Source organism: Hyla sarda, chromosome 4 (genome assembly GCF_029499605.1).
Source record: "Hyla sarda isolate aHylSar1 chromosome 4, aHylSar1.hap1, whole genome shotgun sequence".
In the NCBI taxonomy this organism is placed as follows: domain Eukaryota; kingdom Metazoa; phylum Chordata; class Amphibia; order Anura; family Hylidae; genus Hyla; species Hyla sarda.
The window spans coordinates 144,861,243-144,881,894 of NC_079192.1; the positions used below are offsets into that span (position 1 = coordinate 144,861,243).

The 20,652-nt window shown below is 44.1% G+C and overlaps 1 protein-coding gene across 1 annotated transcript in view; it reads right to left on the minus strand.

The window, feature by feature from the left end:
- LOC130368540 (cAMP-regulated phosphoprotein 19) overlaps positions 1–20,652 on the minus strand; it is a 31,123-nt gene that overhangs the window by 5,853 nt on the left and 4,618 nt on the right. The window contains exon 2 of the mRNA XM_056572335.1: positions 12,152–12,274. Within this exon, the coding sequence (XP_056428310.1) occupies positions 12,152–12,274 (123 nt within the window). The remainder of the gene's footprint in view (positions 1–12,151; positions 12,275–20,652) is intronic.

Consider the following 20,652-nt stretch of genomic DNA (forward strand, 5'->3'; position numbering starts at 1 on the left):
GCAATTCTGAACACTGTCACTTTATGCATTAATAACTCTGGGATGCTTTTACCGTTTATTCTGATTCAGAGAGTTTTTTTTCGTGACATATTCCACTTTAACAGTGGTAAATTTTCGTCGTTACTTGTATCCTTTCTTGGTGAAAAATCCCAAAATTTCATGAAAATTTTCTAACTTTGAAACTCTGCTTGTAAGGAAAATGGACATACCAAATACATTATATATTGATTCACATATATAATATGTCTACTTTATGTTTGTATCATAAAGTTGATATGTTTTTACTTTTGGAACACACCAGAGAGCTTCAAAGTTCAGCAGCAATTATCCAATTTTTACCGAAAATTAAATCAGAATTTTTCAGGGACCAGTTCAGTTTAAGTGGATTTGAGGGGCCTTCATATTAGAAATACCCCATAAATGACCTCATTATAAAAACTGCACCAACCCCCCCCCCCCCCCCCCCCCCAAAGTATTCAAAATGACATTCGGAAAGGGTGTTAACCCTTTAAGTGAAGGAGAAAATTCAAAAACTTCATTTTTTTACTACACACACGCATGTTCTTGTAGAGCCATTTTTGCGATTTTTACAAGGGGTAAAAGGAGAGAAACCCCCTCAAAATTTGTAACCCCATTTCTTTCGAGTAAGGAAATACCTCATATGGGGATATAAAGTGCTTTGTGGGTGCACTAGAGGGCTCAGAAGGGAAGGAGCAACAATGGCATTTTGGAGAGTTAATTTTGCTGAAATAGTTTTTGGGGGGCATGTCACATTTAGGAAGCCCCTATGGTGCCTAGGGTTTGCATAGGAGTGGACAGAGGTATTCTACGCCAGTGATAGCCAAACAGGGTGCCTCCAGCTGTTGCTAAACTCACAGCATGCCTGGACAGTCAGTGGCTGTCCGTAAATGCTGGGAGGAGTTGTTTTGTAACAGCTGGAGGCTCAGTTTTGGAAACACTAACGTACCATACGTTTTTTGTCGCAGCTCAAACTTGAAGCAGGAAACTCACTGTAAACCTGCCCATGTGAATGTACCCTGGGGGGAACCTCCACCTGTTGCAAAACTACAACTCCCAGCATGCACTAAGACCGTGCATGCTGGGAGTTGTACTTTTGCAACAGCTGGAGGCACACTGGTTGGAAAACCTTCAGATTGGTTGGAAAATACTGAGCTAGGTAACAGAACCTGTGTGCCTCCAACTGTTGCAAAACTACAACTCCCAGCATGTACTGATCGCCGAAGGGCATGCTGGGAGATGTAGTTATGCAACAACTGGAGGTACGCAACTACAACTCCCAGCATGCAGAGACAGCCGATTGCTGTTCGTGCATGCTGGGAGTTGTAGTTTTTCAAGATTTAGAGGGCCACGGTTTAGAAACCAAACTGTGGCCCTCCAGATGCTGCAACACTACAAATCCCAGCATGCCCAGACAGAAAACTGCTGTGTGGGCATGTTGGGAGTTGTAGTTTTGCAACAACTGGAGGGCTAAAGCTTAGAGACCACTGTATAGTGGTCTCCAAACTGTAGCCCTCCAGATGTTGCTAGGCAACTCACCGGCTTCCTTAGTCTGCACCAGGGAGCCAGCCGCACATGATCGCTGCCCGCCGCCGATGGTGACCTCCAGCGCCAGTCACCGTCGGTTCCCCCGTTCTGCCTGGACTACTGTGGGTGGGCAAAACGGGGAGCCGAACTTTAATCCCTCCCACCCGCTATTGGTCGGTCGCTTCTGACAGACCAATAGCAAGGATAGGAGGGGTGGCACCCCTGCCACCTCACTCCTATCCCTTCAGGGGGATCGTGGGTGTCTTTGAAAACCCCGATCCCCCTTATTTTCTGATCACCGGAGACCCGGAATCGCCGCAGATTGCCAACATTGAGGGGGTCTCAGTGCCCACCTCAGCAATGTGCCGGGATGCCTGCCGAATGATTTCCCACGAGTGTACCCATACGCCCTAAATCCATAAGGACTTTATGGATACGCCTGCCATCCTTAAGGGGTAAACAAACGTGGTATCGCTCCGTTCGCAAATGTCCGAATTATAAAAATATATCGTTAATTATAAAGAAGTCCTAAATTGCGTAAAAGAAGTCCAAAATAGTGTATTTTTGGTCACTTATGAAAAAATGAATTAAGTGATCAAAAAGTCTGATCAATACAAAAATGGTACCACTAAAAACTTCTGATCACGACGCAAAAAATGAGCCCTCATACCGCCCCATACGCGGAAAAATAAAAAAGTTATAGGGGGTCAGAAGATGACAATATTACATGTTTAAATTTTCCAGTACGACAAAATCAAACCTATATAAGTAGGGTATCATTTTAATCGTATGGAGCTACAGAATAAAATAGGTGTAATTTTTACTGAAAAAATGCACTGCGTAGAAGTAGAAACCCCCAAAATTTACAGAATGGTGTTTTTTCCCCAATTTTGTCGCACAATTATTTTTTTTTCTGTTTCGACGCAGATTTTGGGGTAAAAGTAGAATTGGTGGTGCAAAAAATAAGCCATCATATGGATTTTTAGGTGCAAAATTTAAAGAATTATGATTTTTTAAAAGGTGAGGAAAAACCGAAAGTGCAAAAACCCCGGTCCTTAAAGCGTACCCGTCAGATCAGTCAAAAAAACAAAACTGTTATGTTGCTCAGTATCTCATCCTGATCATGTACATGTACTTTGTATGTGTCTGACCTACATTTCTCTCAGAATTAGCTTTATTTCTGAAATACCTTAATTTTATCCCCCAGAAGCAGGGGGGTGGGTACTCACTGTGATAACCACTCCCCCTCCTCCGTCCAGTGCTTCCCAACCAGGGTGCCTCCAGCTGTTTCAAAACTACAGCATGCCCACACATCATTTGGCTGGGAGTTTTAGTTTTGAAACAGCTGGGGGATATGATTGTAGTCCTCTTTATGAAACACACACACAGGCTTCATATATTCTTACACATGCGCATTAGATAGACACACTGATAAACACATACACACATACACACGCTTGGACACTTTTTCGTCTGCAATGCATGTTTCTGCCTCTCTCGTTGATGTCTGCTGTGTGAGAGATGGCAGCAGTCTTCCTGCCCCTCCCCTTCTCTTCACATGAGTCTCTGCAGTGTGTACAGCCCCTCCCCCCTCCAAAACGTCCCGGAGTCCAGGACGAAGCAGTGTAGACAAAAGCACCGAATGCATCCCAGGAGGCAGGCAGGGGGGGGCAGTTCTTTGACTGGCTTTTTTAGTATGAAATACTGAAAATTTTCTAACGAAAGCAATTGCAAAACCTATTGGTTTTGCATGCTTTACAACATATCAAAAGTTTTTATATCTGAAAGTGCCTATTTAAGGGGTTAACTACACCATTTAACCTGCGGTCAAGCTAACATGTTATTTTGATACTTAAGGCAGCCTGATTACAGCAATACCAAAATTTGTATAGTTTCCATCACATTTTACAAATTTCAACTCCTTAAAACTGGTACTCTGTTGAAAACATTAATTTTTTTTTACATCAACTGGTGCCAGAAAGTTAAACAGATTTGTAAAGTACTTCTATTAAGAAATCTTAATCCTTCCAGTACTTATCAGCTTCTGTATGCTCTGCAGGAAGTTCCTTTCTTATGGAATTTCTTTTCTGTCGGACACAGGTGTCAGCAGAGAGCACTGTGGTCAATGTCAGGAACTGTCCAGAGCAGGATATGTTTGCTATGGGGATTTGTTCCTGCTCCGGACAGTTCCTGACATGGACAGAGGTTTCAACAGAGAGCACTGTGGTCAAACAGAAAAGAAATAAAAAAAAAAAGAAAAGAACTTCCTCTGTAGTATATAGTAGCTGATAAGTACTGGAAGGATTAAGTAAGATTTCTACATTGAAGTAATTTACAAATCTGTTTAACTTTCAGGCACCGGTTGATTTAAAAAAAAAAAAAAAAATTTCCCACCCGAGTAACTCACCTCTGTAACCTGTCCAGGACCAAGGGTGTACAGATACGCCATCGAGCCCTGGTACTTAAGGACCAAGGGCGTACATGTACGCCCTGGTCCCGTTTATGGAGTTAAACCTTTCTCGCCAGCGGAGAACGTGTTAACATCTGTAGGTCCTGGTTGCTAGGGGCAGTAAGGACCCACGGCTAATGCCGGCCACCGATCGGGCCGATGACCGGCATTAATCCTTTAGACACCGTGTTCAAAGTTGATCACGGCTTCTAAAATGAAACTCAGTTGACAAAGGCCCCCTGCTGGCTGAAACGCATCTTGCGAGTCGCAACTCCTTTTCTTTGTGTGTGAATAAACACCCAAGGTGATTTAGCATCATTTGTGAGTGCCGGGATTTCTTTACCCACCCTGCTGATTACCTGTCCGCGGGCACCACACCACCGTGACAAGTGCCGACTCTCTGCTACCTCTATTAAAATGAAACTAACACCTATATTGACCCCCATAACTTTTCCGTATACCAGGCGGTATGAGGGCTCATTTTTTGCGCAGAGATCTGTAGTTTTTATTGGTACAAGTTTTGCTTATATTTTACTTTTTAATCACTTATTTTTGCAATAAAATATTACCACTTACAAATCTATTTAACTTTCTGGAGCCAGTTGATATATAAAAAGTTTTTTCCTGGATAACCCATTTAACATTATATTTTGATAGTTTGGACATTTGCGCACGGGGCGATACCAAATAGGTTTTATTTTTAACTTTTTTTGGGGGGTAAAGTAGGAAAAAGGGACAATTCACGTTTTTATCCCCTTCAGGATGGAGCCCCTTTTGGCCTTAAGGACCGGAGCGTTTTTTGCACATCTGACCACTGTCACTTTAAAACATTAATAACTCTGGAATGCTTTTAGTTATCATTCTGATGCCGAGATAGTTTTTTCGTGACATATTCTACTTTAACATAGTGGTAAATTTTTGTCGATACTTGCATCCTTTCTTGGTGAAAAATCCGTAAATTTGATGAAAAATTTGAAAATTTTGCATTTTTCTAACTTTGAAGCTCTCTGCTTGTAAGGAAAATGGATATTCCAAATAATTTTTTTTTTTATTCACATATACAATATGTCCACTTTATGTTTGCATTGACAAGTATTTTTACTTTTGGAAGACACCAGAGGGCTTCAACGGTCAGCAGCAATTTTCCACAAAATTTTCAAACTCCGTATTTTTCAGGGACCAGTTCAGGTTTGAAGTGGATTTGAAGGGTCTTCATATTAGAAATACCCCATAAATGACCCCATTATAAAAACTACACCCCCCCAAAGTATTCAAAATGACATTCAGTAAGTGTTTTAACCCTTTAGGTGTTTCACACGAATAGCAGCAAAGTGAAGGAGAAAATTCACAATCTTCATTTTTTACACTTGCATGTTCTTGTAGACCCAATTTTTGCATTTTTTACAAGGGGTAAAAGGGCAAAATTTTTACTTGAATTTGTAGCCCAATTTCTTTCGAGTAAGCACATGCCTCATATGTCTATGTAAAGTGTTCGGCGGGCGCAGTAGAGGGCTCAGAACCGAAGGAGCGACAAGGGGATTTTGGAGAGTACGTTTTTCTGAAATGGTTTTTAGGGGGCATGTTGCATTTAGGAAGCCCTTATGGTGCCAGAACAGCAAAAAAAAAAAAACCACATGGCATACCATTTTGGAAACTAGACCCCTTGGGGAATGTAACATGGGATGAAGTGAACCTTAATACCCCACAGGTGTTTCACGACTTTTGCAAATGTAAAAAAATAAATAACATTTTTTTTTTTACCTAAAATGCTTGTTTTCCCAAAAAAAATTAAATTTTTATAAAGGGTAATAGCAGAAAATACCCCTAATAATTTGAAGCCCAATTTCTCCTGATTCAGAAAACACCCCATATGGGGGTGAAAAGTGCTCTGCTGGCGCACTACAGGTCTCGGAAGAGAAGGAGTCACATCTGGCTTTTTGAAAGCAAATTTTTCTCTGGGGGCATGCCGCATTTAGGAAGCCCCTATGGTGCCAGGACAGCAAAAAAAACACAACACATGGCATATCATTTTGGAAACTAGACCCCTCGGGGAACGTAACAAGGGGTTAAGTGAACCTTTATACCCCACAGGTGTTTCACGACTTTTGCATATGTAAAAAAAAAATAAAAAATTTTTTTTTACCTAAAATGCCTCTTCCCAAAAATTTTACATTTTTAAAAAGGGTAAAAGCAGAAAATACCCCCCAAAATTTGTAACACAATTTCTCCCGAGTACGGCGATACCCCATATGTGACCCTAAACTGTTGCCTTGAAATACGACAGGGCTCCAAAGTGAGAGCGCCATGCGCATTTGAGGCCTAAATTAGGGACTTGCATAGGGGTGGACATTGGGAATCACTGGCGTAGAATTCCCCTAACAGGGTGCCTCCAGCTGTTGCAAAACTCCCAGCATGCCTGGACAGTCCACGGCTGTCCGACAATACTGGGAGTTGTTTTGCAACAGCTGGAGGCTCCGTTCTGGAAACAGTGGCGTACCAGACGTTTTTCATTTTTATTGGGGAGGGGAGGGGGGTTGTATAGGGGTATGTGTATATGTAGTGTTTTTTTACTTTTTATTTTATTTTTTGTGGTAGTGTAGTGTAGTGTTTTTAGGGTACAGTCGCACGGGCGGGGGGTTCACAGTAGTTTCTCGCTGGCAGTTTGAGCTGCAGCAGAAAGTTTGCCGCAGCTCAAACTTGCAGCCAGATACTTACTGTAATCCTCTGCCCATGTGAGTGTACCCTGTACGTTCACATTGGGGGGGGGGGGGGGGGGGGACATCCAGCTGTTGCATAACTACAACTCCCAGCATGCCCGTTGGCTGTCGGTGACTGATGAGAGTTGTAGTTTTGCAACAACTGTAGGCACACTGGTTATGCATCACTGAGTTTGTGACCTAACTCAGTGTTTCACAACCAGTGTGCCTCCAGCTGTTGCAAAACTACAACTCCCAGCATGTACGGTGCATGGTGTACGGTGACTGCTGAGAGTTGTAGTTTGCAACAGCTGGAGGGGCACCGGTCGTGAAACACTGAGTTAGGTAAAAAAAAAAAAAAAACTAAAGTTTCACAACCAGTGTGCCTTCAGCTGTTGCAAAACTACAACTCTCAGCAGTCACCGCCAGCCAACGGGCATGCTGGGAGTTGTAGTTATGCAACCAGCAGATGCACCACTACAACTCCCAGCATGCACTTTAGCTGTTTGTGCAAGCTGGGAGTTGTAGTTATACAACAGCTGAAGGTACACTTTTCCATAGAAAAAAATGTGCCTCCAGCTGTTGCAAAACTATAAGTCCCAGCATGCCGATAAGGGAATGCTGGGAGTTGTGGTGGTCTGCCTCCTGCTGTTGCAAAACTACAGCTCCCAGCATGCCCTTTTTGCATGCTGGGAGCTGTTGCTAGGCAACAGCAGGAGGCTGTCACTCACCTCCAACGATCCAGCCGCATGAGGTCAGTCCCTCGTCGTCGCTGCTCCTGGGGCCCTGATCCCAACATTCACGCCGGGGATCGGGGTCCCCAGCACCCGGGGTGCACGTCCCGCACCCGCTCACGTCCTCCGGAAGAGGGGCGGAGCGGGTGCGGGAGTGACACCCGCAGCAGGCGCCCTGATTGGTCGGCCGGTAATCTGGCCGACGAATCAGGGCGATCGTGAGGTGGCACCAGTGCCACCTCACCCCTGCAGGCTCTGGCTGTTCGGGGTCATCAGAGACGGCCCCGAACAGCCAGTAATTCCGGGTCACTGGAGACCCGATCGACCCGGAATCGCCGCAGATCGCTGGACTGAATTGTCCAGCGATCTGCGGCGATCGCCGACATGGGGGGGCATAATGACCCCCCTGAGCGATATGCCGGGATGCCTGCTGAACGATTTCAGCAGGCATCCGGCTCCGGTCCCCAACTGGCTAGCGGTGGGGGCCGGAATTCCCACGGGCGTATGGATACGCCCTCGGTCCTTAAGGACTCGGGATGCAGGGCGTATCCATACGCCCTATGTCCTGAAGAGGTTATTGAGGGAGGGTATTTTTCCAATTTTTTTTAACTTTTTGTTCCCCTTTTTTATGTCCCCATTCGGGACTATTTATTGCAATCATAGGGCATAGCACTGATCAGTGTTATCCATGATCTTCTGCTCTGGCCTGCTCAATCTCAGACCAGAGCAGAAGACCCCTGAGACAGCCAGAGGCAGGTGAGGGGACCTCAGGCAGCCATGCTGGATGATCGGATCCCAGCGGCAGCACTGCAGGTGATCTGATCATCCATTTTAAGTGCCGCACATGCCATGATCTGTATTGATTACAGCATCTGAGGGGTTAATGGCAGACATCAGTTTGATTGCTGATGTCTGCCATAACCGGTGGGTTCCTGGCTGCTGACAGTAGCCGCGACCTGCTCTGCACCATGCGAGCACCAGTCGTCATGGTGCGCTAAGTACCACGACGTACATTGATGTCCGATGTAGTTAAGGGGTCTGAAAGACTCTATTGCCATTTTCTGACCCCTGTAGCTTTTTTATTTTTTTCATATATCGAGCTGTATGAGGGATAATTTTTTGCGCCATAATCTGTATCGGTACCATTTTGGTATTGATTAGAGTTTATCGCTTTTTTACTCTTTTCTAAGATGTTCTAAAAATTGCAATTCTGTTTTTTTTTCCCCTTCACATTCACCATACAGAATATATAATGTTTTATTTTAATAGTTCGGACAATTATGAATGCAGCAATACCATGTGTATTTTAATTATGTTTACATGTTTTTATACAGGAAGAGGGGGTGAACTTTTAATAAGGAAGGGGTTAATGTGTGTCTTAACCCCTTAACGACCACGGATGTAAATGTACATCCTGGTTTGGCGGTACTTTGCGCACCAGGACGTACAGTTACGCCCTGTGTATGACCGCGGTCATCAGAGCGGTGCTCATGTCACGGATGTTTTCCTTTAAAAAAAAATTAAAAGACTGAAAAATCCCCTCCCATTAAAAATGAAAATTGTCCATTTTTCCCCATTTTACCCCCAAAAAGCATAATTTTTTTTTTTTTTTTTTTTTTTTTTATATAAACATTTGGTCTCGCCATGTGCGTAAATGTCTGAACTAGCAAAATATAATGTTAATGATCCCGTACGGTGAACTGCGTAAACATAAAATAAAATAAAAATATAAGTCCAAAAATGCTGCTTTATGGTCACATTTTATTCCCCCCAAAAATAAATGATCTAAAAGTTTTATACATGCAAATGTGGTATCGATAAGTACAGATGATGGCGCAAATAATGAGCCCTCATACAGCCCTATATACGGAAAAATTTAAAAGTTATAGGTGGTCAAAATAGGGCGATTTTAGATTACTGATTTTGTACAAAAAAATTTGATTTTTTTAAGCGGTACAAAAGTATCTAGCCATGGGTATTATTTTAATCGTAGTGACCCACAGAATAAAGAACACGTCATTTTTACCATAAAATGTACAGTGTGAAAACGAAACTCCAAAATGTGCAAAATTGTGGTTTTCATTTAAGTGTAATTCCCTAAAAAAAAAATATTTTTTTGGGTTCGCTGTACATTTCATGGTAAAATGAGAAGTACAATTGGTCACGCAAAAAACAAGCCCTTATATGGGTCTGTAGATGGAAATATAAAAGTTATGGATTTCAGAAGGAGAGGAGGAAAAAACGAAAACGCAAATATAAAATTTGCCTGGTCCTTAAGGTTAAAATGGGCTTTGTGCTCAAAGGGTTAAACTTTTATTAAACTTTTTCTGTTCTTCATTAGCAGTGACTGCATGGCTCACTTCATAAACTGAACACAACAGGGTGTATATGTATGCCCTGGTGCGTTTAGGACCAGGTGGCCAGGACATCAGATATACCCTGTGTTCTCCAGGGGTTAAGAGGGGTATTCTGGTGGGGGGTGGGAATTGTTTTTAAATCAACTGGTGCCAGAAAGTAAAAAAATATTCTATTTAATAATCTTAATCCTTCCAGTACCTATTAGCTGCTATACACTACAGAGAACATTTTTTCTTTTTGAATTTCTTTAGTACGTCTCAGGATACATCTGCTATGGGGATTTGCTCCTGCTCTGGACAGTTCTTGACATTGACAGAGGTGTCAGCAGAGAGCACTGTGGTCAGACAAATGAAATTCAAAAATAAAAGAACTTCCTCTGTAGTATACAGCAGCCCATAACTACTGGAAGGATTAAGATTTATTAATAGAATTTACAAATCTGTTAAGCTTTCTGGCACCAGTTGATTTAAAATAAAGTTTTCCACCGGAGTACCCCTTTAAGTAAGGTTCCAGTATCATCCATTACAGACACACAGAACTACTGTGTTTCCCCGAAACTAGTACCTACCCCGAAAATAAGCCCTAGCCGGATTATCGGGGTGGGCTGCAATATAAGCCCTACCCCGATAAGGCCTAGACCAGTGATCTCCAACCTGCAGACCTCCAGATGTTGTAAATGTTTGCAACATCTGGAGGTCCGCAGGTTGAAGACCACTGACCTAGACAATGCCCGGGCTGCAAATATTTAAAAGCAATCTAACTTACCTTCGTCCTCCGTTCCCCCGTTGCTAAGGAACCGGCCTCGCTGTCCTTTGCTGTTCTCGCTCGCCGGCCGGCTTCTTACACGACAGTCGGCTCAGTCTATCATCGGCCGAGGCGGGACATCGCTTTGGCCGGTGATAGGCTGAAGGCTCTGAGACGCCACAACACCAGGAAGCAGCAAGAACAGCGGAGGGACCATGAGGCCGGTGCCTTAGCAACGGGGGAAAGGAGGACGAAGGTAAGTTAAAGATTGCTTTTTAATATTTGCAGCCCGGGCACAGGAATAGATACAGCGCAGCGGCTGATAATTATTTGGCAGGGGGGAGAGAAGCTGCGCTCGCGGGTGACAAATGATCAGTACCCCGATGTGGGGATTGTGGGGTGCAGCGCTGGGCTGATAAACCGGCAGGGGTGGGGGGGGGGGGGGGGGCAGCTCGCGCATATCACATGATGATAATGGGGGGGGGGGGGGGGGGGGGGGGGGGATAAATACTGTGGAACCGCCATTTTGTTCAATGTGCATACCATAGATAAATAAGCCCTACCCTGAAAATTAGCCCTAGTGTATTTTTTGGGGCTAAACTTTATATAAGACCCGGTCCTATTTTCGGAGAAACACGGTAGGAAAACTATGTTGCTCTCTGACTTTGACACTGCTATGTCCCAACAATAGCACCTAGAACATTGAGCCAGATATTACTGAAAGATAACATTCTGCACTTACATACAATAAAGTCCACGTTAAAGGCAGGCAGGGGGCAGGGCTTGGCCAGCTCAATTTACATATTCATTGTCTGTGGCTCCACAACCTAGCAGAGTGAAGTCACAGACAAGTAAATTACGCTGGCGAAGCCCCGACCCCTGTACGTGATTCACTGAATTCAGCAGAGGATCTTATGGGGGACATCTCGGAACCTATTGGACATATTTAAGTACGTGACTCCCTCATTGGACTACTGTTCACTCACACTACAACCCAGTGTATTGGGTTTAGAGTGGGTGAACAGGCTAAGTTTTCCTTTAGGGGTACTCCCGTGGAAAATGTATTTATTTATTTTTAAATCAACTGGTGCCAGAAAGTTAAACAGATTTGTAAATTACTTCTATTAAAAACATCTTAATCCTTCCAGTACATTTTAGGGGCTATATACTACAGAGGAAATCCTTTACTTTTTAGATTTCCCTGATGTCATGACCACAGTGCTCTCTGCTGACATCTGCTGTCCATTTTAGGAACTGTGCAAAGCATCATATGTTTGCTATGGGAATTTTCTCCTGCTCTGGACAGTTCCTAAAATGGAAAGCAGAGGTCAGCAGAGAGCACTGTGGTCATGACATCAGAGAAATCTAAAAAGTAAAAGTATTTCCTCTGTAGTATATAGCCCCAAAAAAGTACTGGATGGGATTAAGATTTTTTTAATAGAAGTAATTAACAAATCTGTTTAACTTTCTGGCACCAGTTGATTTAAAAAAAATAATAATAATACATTTCCACCGGAGTACCCCTTTAAGCCTTTAGAGATGTGACTTAACACATCCATGGCCAGGAAATTGTTTAAGCAAGAAAGTATACAGAAGCAGTGAGAAATAGTAAATTATTCTCTTACCCCTTTCTGTAGCCTTTTTCTCAAGAAGTCTGACCCTCCTGGTTTAGGCCCCAGATGTGGATACCGTGCTTTTAATTTGGCCTCTTCGGCTTTTTCTGGGCTTATCACCTTATCCTCCATCTCCTTAAAAAGGAAAGTAAACTGAGTGAAATACAGTAAACATTTCTATTTACAACATCACGTGCTCAGCTTAAAGAGAATCACTTATATTTAATCTTACTAAAGAAACACTTTTGCTTTATGTGGAACCGAGCTCAATTTAACCATATTTTAAAATACATTTTGGTGATGGTTTTTCAAATTTTGCATTTTATCATCTATACTTTAGATCAAGATATCTTGCAGTTTCCATTATGGCCGCTAGGGCAAAAAATAAGCCGAGACTTCCTGTTCTGTAGAGATTATTTTCCAGCAGTGCCTTTCTTTTGAAGAGCACAGTAAAAGGTAACATTAGTTTATAGATAACACTGGATCCACCACCATTCACAGTACATATTAGCATCCTCCTTTATGTAGAATGACTTGTGAAAGATTCACAGAGAATGCTCTGTAGCGTTTTTTAATTCATCTGAATGGGACAGTTTTATGTCACTGTTCTATTACATGCTGCTCTTAGGCTATGGGGGAGATTTAGCAAAACCTGTCCAGAGGAAAAGTTGCTGAGTTGCCCATAGCAACCAGATTGCTTCTTTTGTTTTTGAGAAGGCCATATCAGAAATGAAAGAAGCGATCTGGTTGCTATGGGCAACTCGGCAACTTTTCCTCTGGACAGGTTTTGCTAAATCTCCCCGAATGTTCCCACACTAGAATTTTTGCATGGAATTCCGCATGAAAATTCTGAACAAATTTAAAGTCAATACACTTCAATGGGATTCCACTGTCCTGTTCACACACAAGAATTTCTGCTGCAGGAATTCCATTGAAGTGAATGTGCAATTCATTTCTGTAGAAGTCCCTGCAGAAATGCTGCTGTATAAACATAGCCTTAGGGTACACACCTTCCACCTCTAAAAGGGCCAGGGGCAGAAGGGCTGCTTCACAACCTGTTGTAACTAAAACCTGCCTACAATACCATATGAAAAATTATTAATTCTATATAAATCTAAGTGCCACAAGTGGAATGCTGAACCAGCATATCTAGACATTTTATAGGAGTCTACATGGATATAGTTAGCGCCACACCCCCAATATAATAGACGCCAAAGATTTCATTTGTGCAAACCACATTTTGCAAGACCCAGGCGTAGGTCTACAATTTTTTTTTATTTATAATAGCTGAAACAACATTAACATTTTTCCAATATACCAGGTGTACTGGTAGTTCTTGTCAAGAATAAAAAAGGGGGAGATTTATCAAAACCTGTTTAGAGGAAAAGTTGCTCATAGCAACCAATTAAATTACTTTCATTTTTCAGAGGCTTTTTGAAAAATGAAAGCAGCGATATGATTGGTTGCTATGGGCAACTCAGCAACTTTTCTATTGGACAGGTTTTAATAATCTCCCCCAAAGGGTTTGTTTCTATACCAAATCAGCCATGCTTTTAAATGGAAAACATCCTAAATGTGCTCATACTCCCTGATGTGAGACTTCTAAGGCTGATATATTTTATACCCTAAATTTTAAGTGGCTTAAGTGGAGTTTTATTTACCGTATTTTTCGCCCTATGGGACGCACCGGTATATAAGACACCCAATTATAAAGGTGCAAAATCTAGAAGAAAAAAAAAAAAAAGATTCTGCACCCAACAGTGATCTTCAACCTGCGGACCTCCAGATGTTGCAAAACTACAACTCCCAGCATGCCCGGACAGCTGTTGTCTGTCCGGGCATGCTGGGAGTTGTAGTTTCGTAACATCTGGAGGTCCGCAGGTTGAAGACCACTGGATAGGAGGCAGTACTCACGTGTCCCCGCCGCTCCGGACCAGTCACCGCTGCCCTGGATGTCTCTCCATCGCTTTGGGCATCATCTTCCCTGGGATCCACGCTCTCCGTCGCCGCCATGTCGCCGTCATCACGGCGCTACTCCTATTGGATGACGGGACGGCGTGCACGACGACGTGATGATGTCTAAGGAGAGCGCCGCCATGCAGGGGATCCCGGCCCGGAGCAGACACCGAGGAGGCAGGTAAGGTCCCTCCCGGTGTCCTGTAAGCTGTTCGGGATGCCGCGATTTCACAGCGGCGGTCCCGAACAGCCCGACTGAGCAGCCGGGTTAGTGTCACTTTCGCTTCAGACGCGGTGGTCAGCTTAGATCTCTGCGTCTGAAGGGTTAATACAGGGCATCACCGCGATCTGTGATGTCCTGTATTAGCCGCGGGTCCCGGGCAGTTGATAGGTGTGTATTCGACCAGATAGGTGTGTATTCGCCGTATAAGACGCACCAACTTTTCCCCCCCAGTTTTGGGGAACAAAAAGTGTGTCTTATACGGCGAAAAATACGGTATTCATTTTGTTAAATGCACTGCTTTGTGCCAATATGGAATGAACAGAGCCAACTGCTTCTGGCCACATTTTCAATGGTTAAAGCTACCCTGCAGACCAGCCTGCCCGCTGATCAGATATGGAGGGTCTATGCTAAGGATAGGCTACCAATATGAGTAATTGAAAAAAATCCTTTTACTCCACTGAAATAAATAAGGCTGAGCTGTTAAACCATATTGATCATACAATACCTGCACTACAATCCCCAATGATCTCCTGTACGGGGACCCATCTACTTACCTTCCATCGGCACGTTCTGGTCCCCACCTTCCTGGACGAGTGCAAGTGATGTCCCGCTCAGCCAGTCACCGGACACTTCAATGTCCCTCCACAGCCGGTAATTGGCTCAACAGGTTGTCATTTGCACTTGCCCAGAAAGGTGGGGGCTGGAGCATGCCAAAGACTGTAGTAATCAGAGCCCTGTACAGGAGATAGGCCGGAATCCCAGCAGTCAGACCCCACTCCCCAATATTGGACACATTCCCTATCCTGTGGATAAGCGTCTGATAATTTCAGTTTTCTAGACTTGTTCGCCAGGGTTGTTTGGTAGAAAAAACACAGAAGCACATGGAGTTACTGAAATGCCTGTTTAGCCAATTCCTGGCCACACAGCAACGCACCTCAGGCAGTGATTGGCAGAACAAGTTGAACCTGGCACCATTGGAACAGCAGCAGTGGGCAAACAGATAATGTGGAACATTTATTAACCCCTTAACGACCACGGACGTAAATGTACGTCCTGGTGCGGAGGTACTTAGCGCACCAGGACCTACATTTACATACTGTGTGTGACCGGGAGCACCGGAGCGGTGTTTGCGTCATACACAGCAGGGTCCTGGTTGCCATCCCTGAAAAATTCACTCCCCCAATAAAAAGAAAATTGTCCCTTTCCCCCCCCCCCATTTTACCCCCCAAAAAGCATAAAGTTTTTAATAAACATATTTGATATCGCCGCATGTGTAAATGTCCAAACTATCGAAATATAATGTTAAAGGGGTACTCCACCCCTAGACATCTTATCCCCTATCCAAAAGGATAGGGGATAAGATGTCTGATTGCGGGGGTCCTGCTGCTGGGGACCCCCGCATTCTACCATGCGGCACCCACCTGTAACGGCTTCCGGAACCGCTGGAGGCCCTCAGGCTAATACCATCCCGACCATGGGGGATGTAAGATCGTGACGTCACGACTCTGCCCCCTCAATGCAAGTCTATGGGAGGGGACGTGACCGTATTCACGCCCCCTCTCATAGACTTGCATTGAGGGGACGGGTGTGACATCACACAGGGGCAGGGTAGTGACATGACGAACAGCGTAAACGTAAAAAAATAAAAAGTCCAAAAATGATGCTTTTGTCACATTAAAGCGCAAAAAAAAAAATGTAAAAGTGATCTAAAAGTTTTATAAATGCAAATTAGGTATTGATAAGAAGTACAGATGATGGCGCAAAAAGGGAGCCCTCACACCGCCCCATATGGAAAAATGAAAGCGTTATAGGTAGTCAAAATAGGGCGATTTTATATTACTGATTTTGTACAAAAAATTTTAGATTTTTTTTAAGCGGTACAAAAATAGAAAGGTACGTAATCATGGGCATCATATTGAACCACAGAATAAAGAATACATGTCATTTCTGTAAAGTGTACAGTGTGAAAACTGAAATAGCTGATCACTTATACCGATATTCTGGTATAGGTTATCCTATCCGCTATCGACCTGAAAGGTCGCAGATTATCAGTATCAGCCCTAAAAAAAATTAAAAAAAATGTAAATATCGATATCGGTCGATCCCTAAATTTGTCTTGAGAGTCTCCCTAGCACAGTACTCCCAGACTTCTAGTATGCTAGTCATACTCTTTACAAGATCCAGCTGGGGCATCATTCCAATGTTAGACTCAATGCCTGGCACACATTTTAACAGTCAGCTATTGTACAGAATGACAGACTAGTTCTGAAATTGCTGCACCATCATTTCCAGGCTGCATCTAATGTCAGATACCAAACATTTATAAAAAGGCGTGTGCCATGGCTCCATGATACAGCTGTCAGGACCAGCTCCGTGGGTACAAAGTTTTAATTTACACGTTTTCTAGGATAACAATTACTTTAATGGGGCCCTGTGACCTCTGTCTACTGTCAGAAAGTGCCACAGCATTTTTTAAATTGGTATTCCAGGGTTACCCAACTTTTAGCTATCCTGCCCATTATGAATAATTATGCTAGTTTTACATTTACTTGCTATACCGCTCTGCCATGGATTGTATTTTTCATCATTATATGGTCCCCCCGGTCTAGGTCAGGTCCTGATGACATTAGTCTTACAATTAGAGAGGAGCTGTAAGTGCGCTCATCTCTACTCACCATCTTTATATGGTTCCCCAGGTCTAACGTTCAGTTCAGGTCTTGACGTTTGTCTCACAATCCTTTGCGGCTCGAGGCGGCAGCTGGGATCAGGGGGCTTGGCTATTATTTTTGTATTTTCTCACAAGCCAGCCCCCATCTGTACGTCCCAACATCCCATGATCTCTGCAATCTTCACAGGGAACGCTGGCACGTCAGGACGTACAGATGGACAGCAAACGTCATCAGGGGGCTTGTGAGGAAATACAAGAAATAGCCAAGCCCCCCCCCCCCCCCCCAATACCAGCTGCCACCTCGAGCCGCAAAGGATTGTGAGGCGAACATCATCAAGACTTGAACTGAACGCTAGACCTGGTGGGACTATATAAAGAAAAAGACGACCCACAGCAGAGCAGTATAGCCGTTTAATTGGGGAACACAGGTTCTCTAGTTCTGCTGACAGGTGGAATTCTCAAGGGATGTATATATATATATATATATATATATATATATATATATATATACACACACACAGCACACAAACAGAAAATATGACAAAAAAAGTCAAGCCTGTCACGGTAAGTATAAGGCTAGGATTCCACTTAGTTTTTTCCACAGAAAAAAAAACGCCAGAAAAAAACGCAAGTGCAACTTCCTGCATCTGAGGTTTTTGTATTTGAGTGGAAATTGCATTTTTGGCCCCTTTGGCGTTTTTTATTTTCAAAATTTGTTGGATATCAGATTTTTTTTTTTTATACGAAATTTTAATTTTTAATAATAAAGTGTGTGTGCGTGTCATCATTTTTTTAAATTTTTTTTTTTTTTTTTTTTTTTTTTTAGGTAGTACTACTTCTCCCAGCATGGAACAGACTGTTCCCTGATGGGAGTAGTAGTACCTGTACTAATAGACATATCGCCCCGGGTGTCACACCATAAAATAGCAGAGATGCGGAGCGGCTCTACACGGCTCTCACATCTCTGCACTGTACTCTGGCCAGTGATGTGAATAGAACACCACTCATTCATATTTTCCGCCCAGAGTGGGGATTGGCCGGATGGTTGCAGCAAATCACAGCTCTCAGAGGGAAATATGAATGTGTGATGTTCTATTGATATCACTGGCCGGAGTACAGAGCAGAGATGCAGAGCGCAGGAGAAAGCCACTTCGCATCTCTGCAATAGATAGGACGATCACAGCGGGTGTCAGGAGTGACATCTGCTGTGATGTTTCCTTAACTGCAGGTACTATTGTTCCCAACATGGAGCACACTCTGCTCCATGCTGGGAGCTGTAGTACCTGCATTAATAGACAGATCGCAGCGGATGTAACTTCTGACATCTGTAGCAATCTGTCTATTAATGCAGGTACTACAGCTCCCAGCATGGAGCAGAGTGTGCTACATGTTGGGAACATTAGTACCTGCAGTTAAGGAAACATCACAGCAGATGTCACTCCTTACACCCGCTGTGATCCTCCTGTATAATGTATAGATGCGGCCAGCCACTCTTCTATGGTCCCCTGCACTGACATATATATATATATGTAGACACCTATTCATATTTCTAACAGTTGTGATTGGCTGGAACCATCTGGCCAATCACAGCTCTCTGCGGGAAACATGATAAGGTGTATATAAAAGGCAGTGCAGAGGACCATAGAAGAGCGTCCGGCCGCATCTATAAATTATACAGAAGGATCGCAACGGAACTCTGGGCAATCTGTCAATTAGTACAGGTATTACTCCCATGACGGAACAGTGTGTTTCATGCTGGGAGTAGTAGTACTACCTAAAAAATGTAAAAAATGAATGAAAAGTGAAAATTACACAATACTACATTTTTAGGCCCCTGCCCACATACATAAACTGATCCCTGTTTAAAAATAAAAATGGTTATAAAAAAGATAAATTTCGTTAAATACAATTTTTTCCATCACTACTGTATCTTATTTTCCCGATTTCAGGAGGAAAAAAAAAAAAAGCCATAGGCTCAACATACTGCGATTTTGCTAAACCTCCAAGGAGCTGAAAGAGTGAAAAAACGCCAAACTGAAAAACACAAAGTGGAAAAAGAATTTTGCGTTTTTTCATTGATTTACAACATCTGGCCGCAGCGTTTTTTGGCAGAAAAACGCCATGCAACAGAATTGGCGTTTTTCCCCAAAAAAAATTAAGTGGAATTCCAGCCTTACACCAATATTATAAACCAACTACCGTATATGCTAGAGTATAAGACGACTGGGCGTATAAGACGACCCCCAACTTTTACAGTTAAAAAATATAGAGTTTGGGATATACTCGCTGTATAAGACTACCCCTTCTACTGCGATGTACAGAACCTTGTAGTTCCCCCCACATTAGGTAGGCAGCATGTTCCCCCCCCACATTAGGTTGCAGTTCCCCATATTAGTAGGCAGCTCCCCCACATTAGGTCAGCAGTTCCCCCACAATAGTAAGCAGCTCCCCCCACATTAGGTTGCAGTTCCCCATATTAGTAGGCAGCTCCCCCACATTAGGTCAGCAGTTCCCCCACATTGGTAAGCAGCTCCCCCCACATTAGGTCAGCAGTTCCTCCACATTAGGTCAGCAGTTCCCCCACAATAGGTCGGGAATCGGGAGTTACCCCACATTAGGTCGGGAGCTACCCCACATTAGTAGGCAGCTTCCCCCCCCCAGACATACAGCCTCCAGCCATATACAATGTATGGCTGGAGGCTGTATGTCTGTACTGCCCCCACAGTGTTCCGATTACCGCTCCTCCGGCCCGGGGTCACCATCTACTGCTATGGACCATAGCAGCAGTCCCGGGCCTGTAGGAACAGTGACCGGATCACTGAAGAAGATGACAGCCTTTGCCGGTCCGGGCATGCTGGTAGTTGTTGTTACACAACAGCTTGAGGCACCCTGGTTTTTAGTATCACGGGAGCAGATAATCATAGCTTTTCCTATGCCTGACATCCCTGTGTCCCGAAAGATCTTTTCGGGACATAGGGATGTCTGCCGGTCACTCACCATTCCCCGACCGGCACGCATCCTCCTCCGCCTCTATGGTTGTACGCACGGGACGCACGCCGGCCGGGGCCTGGTGAGTGACCGGCGGCGCGTCATCTTCAGTGATCCGGTCACCGCTCCTACAGGCCCGGGACTGCTGCTATGGTCCATAGCAGTAGATGGTGACCCCGGGCCGGAGGAGCAGTAATCAGAACACTGTGGGGGCAGTACAGACATACAGCATCCAGCCATACATTGTAGGCGTGCGTCCTCCTGCGTCTCTATGGGTATGGTTGCAGGAGGACGTCACTGACGTCCTGTGCGTACAACCATAGAGGCGCAGAAGCGGAGGAGGACCGCAGGAGGGCGCGCGCCAGTCAGGGAATGGTGAGTGACCGGCAGACATCCCTATGTCCCGAAAAGATCTTTCGGGACACAGGGATGTCCGGCATAGGAAAAGCTATGATTATCTGCTCCAGTGATACTAAAAACCAGGGTGCCTCAAGCTGTTGTGTAACCACAACTACCAGCATGCCCGGACCGGCAAAGGCTGTCCGGGCATGCTGGGAGTTTTAGTTTCACAACAGCTGGAGACACCATGGTTTTTAGTATCAGTAATTAGTTTTTATCTGCTCTGGCCGGCCCCCGCACATGGGAGCCGGCCCGGGCAGATAGTCATAAGTTTTCCTA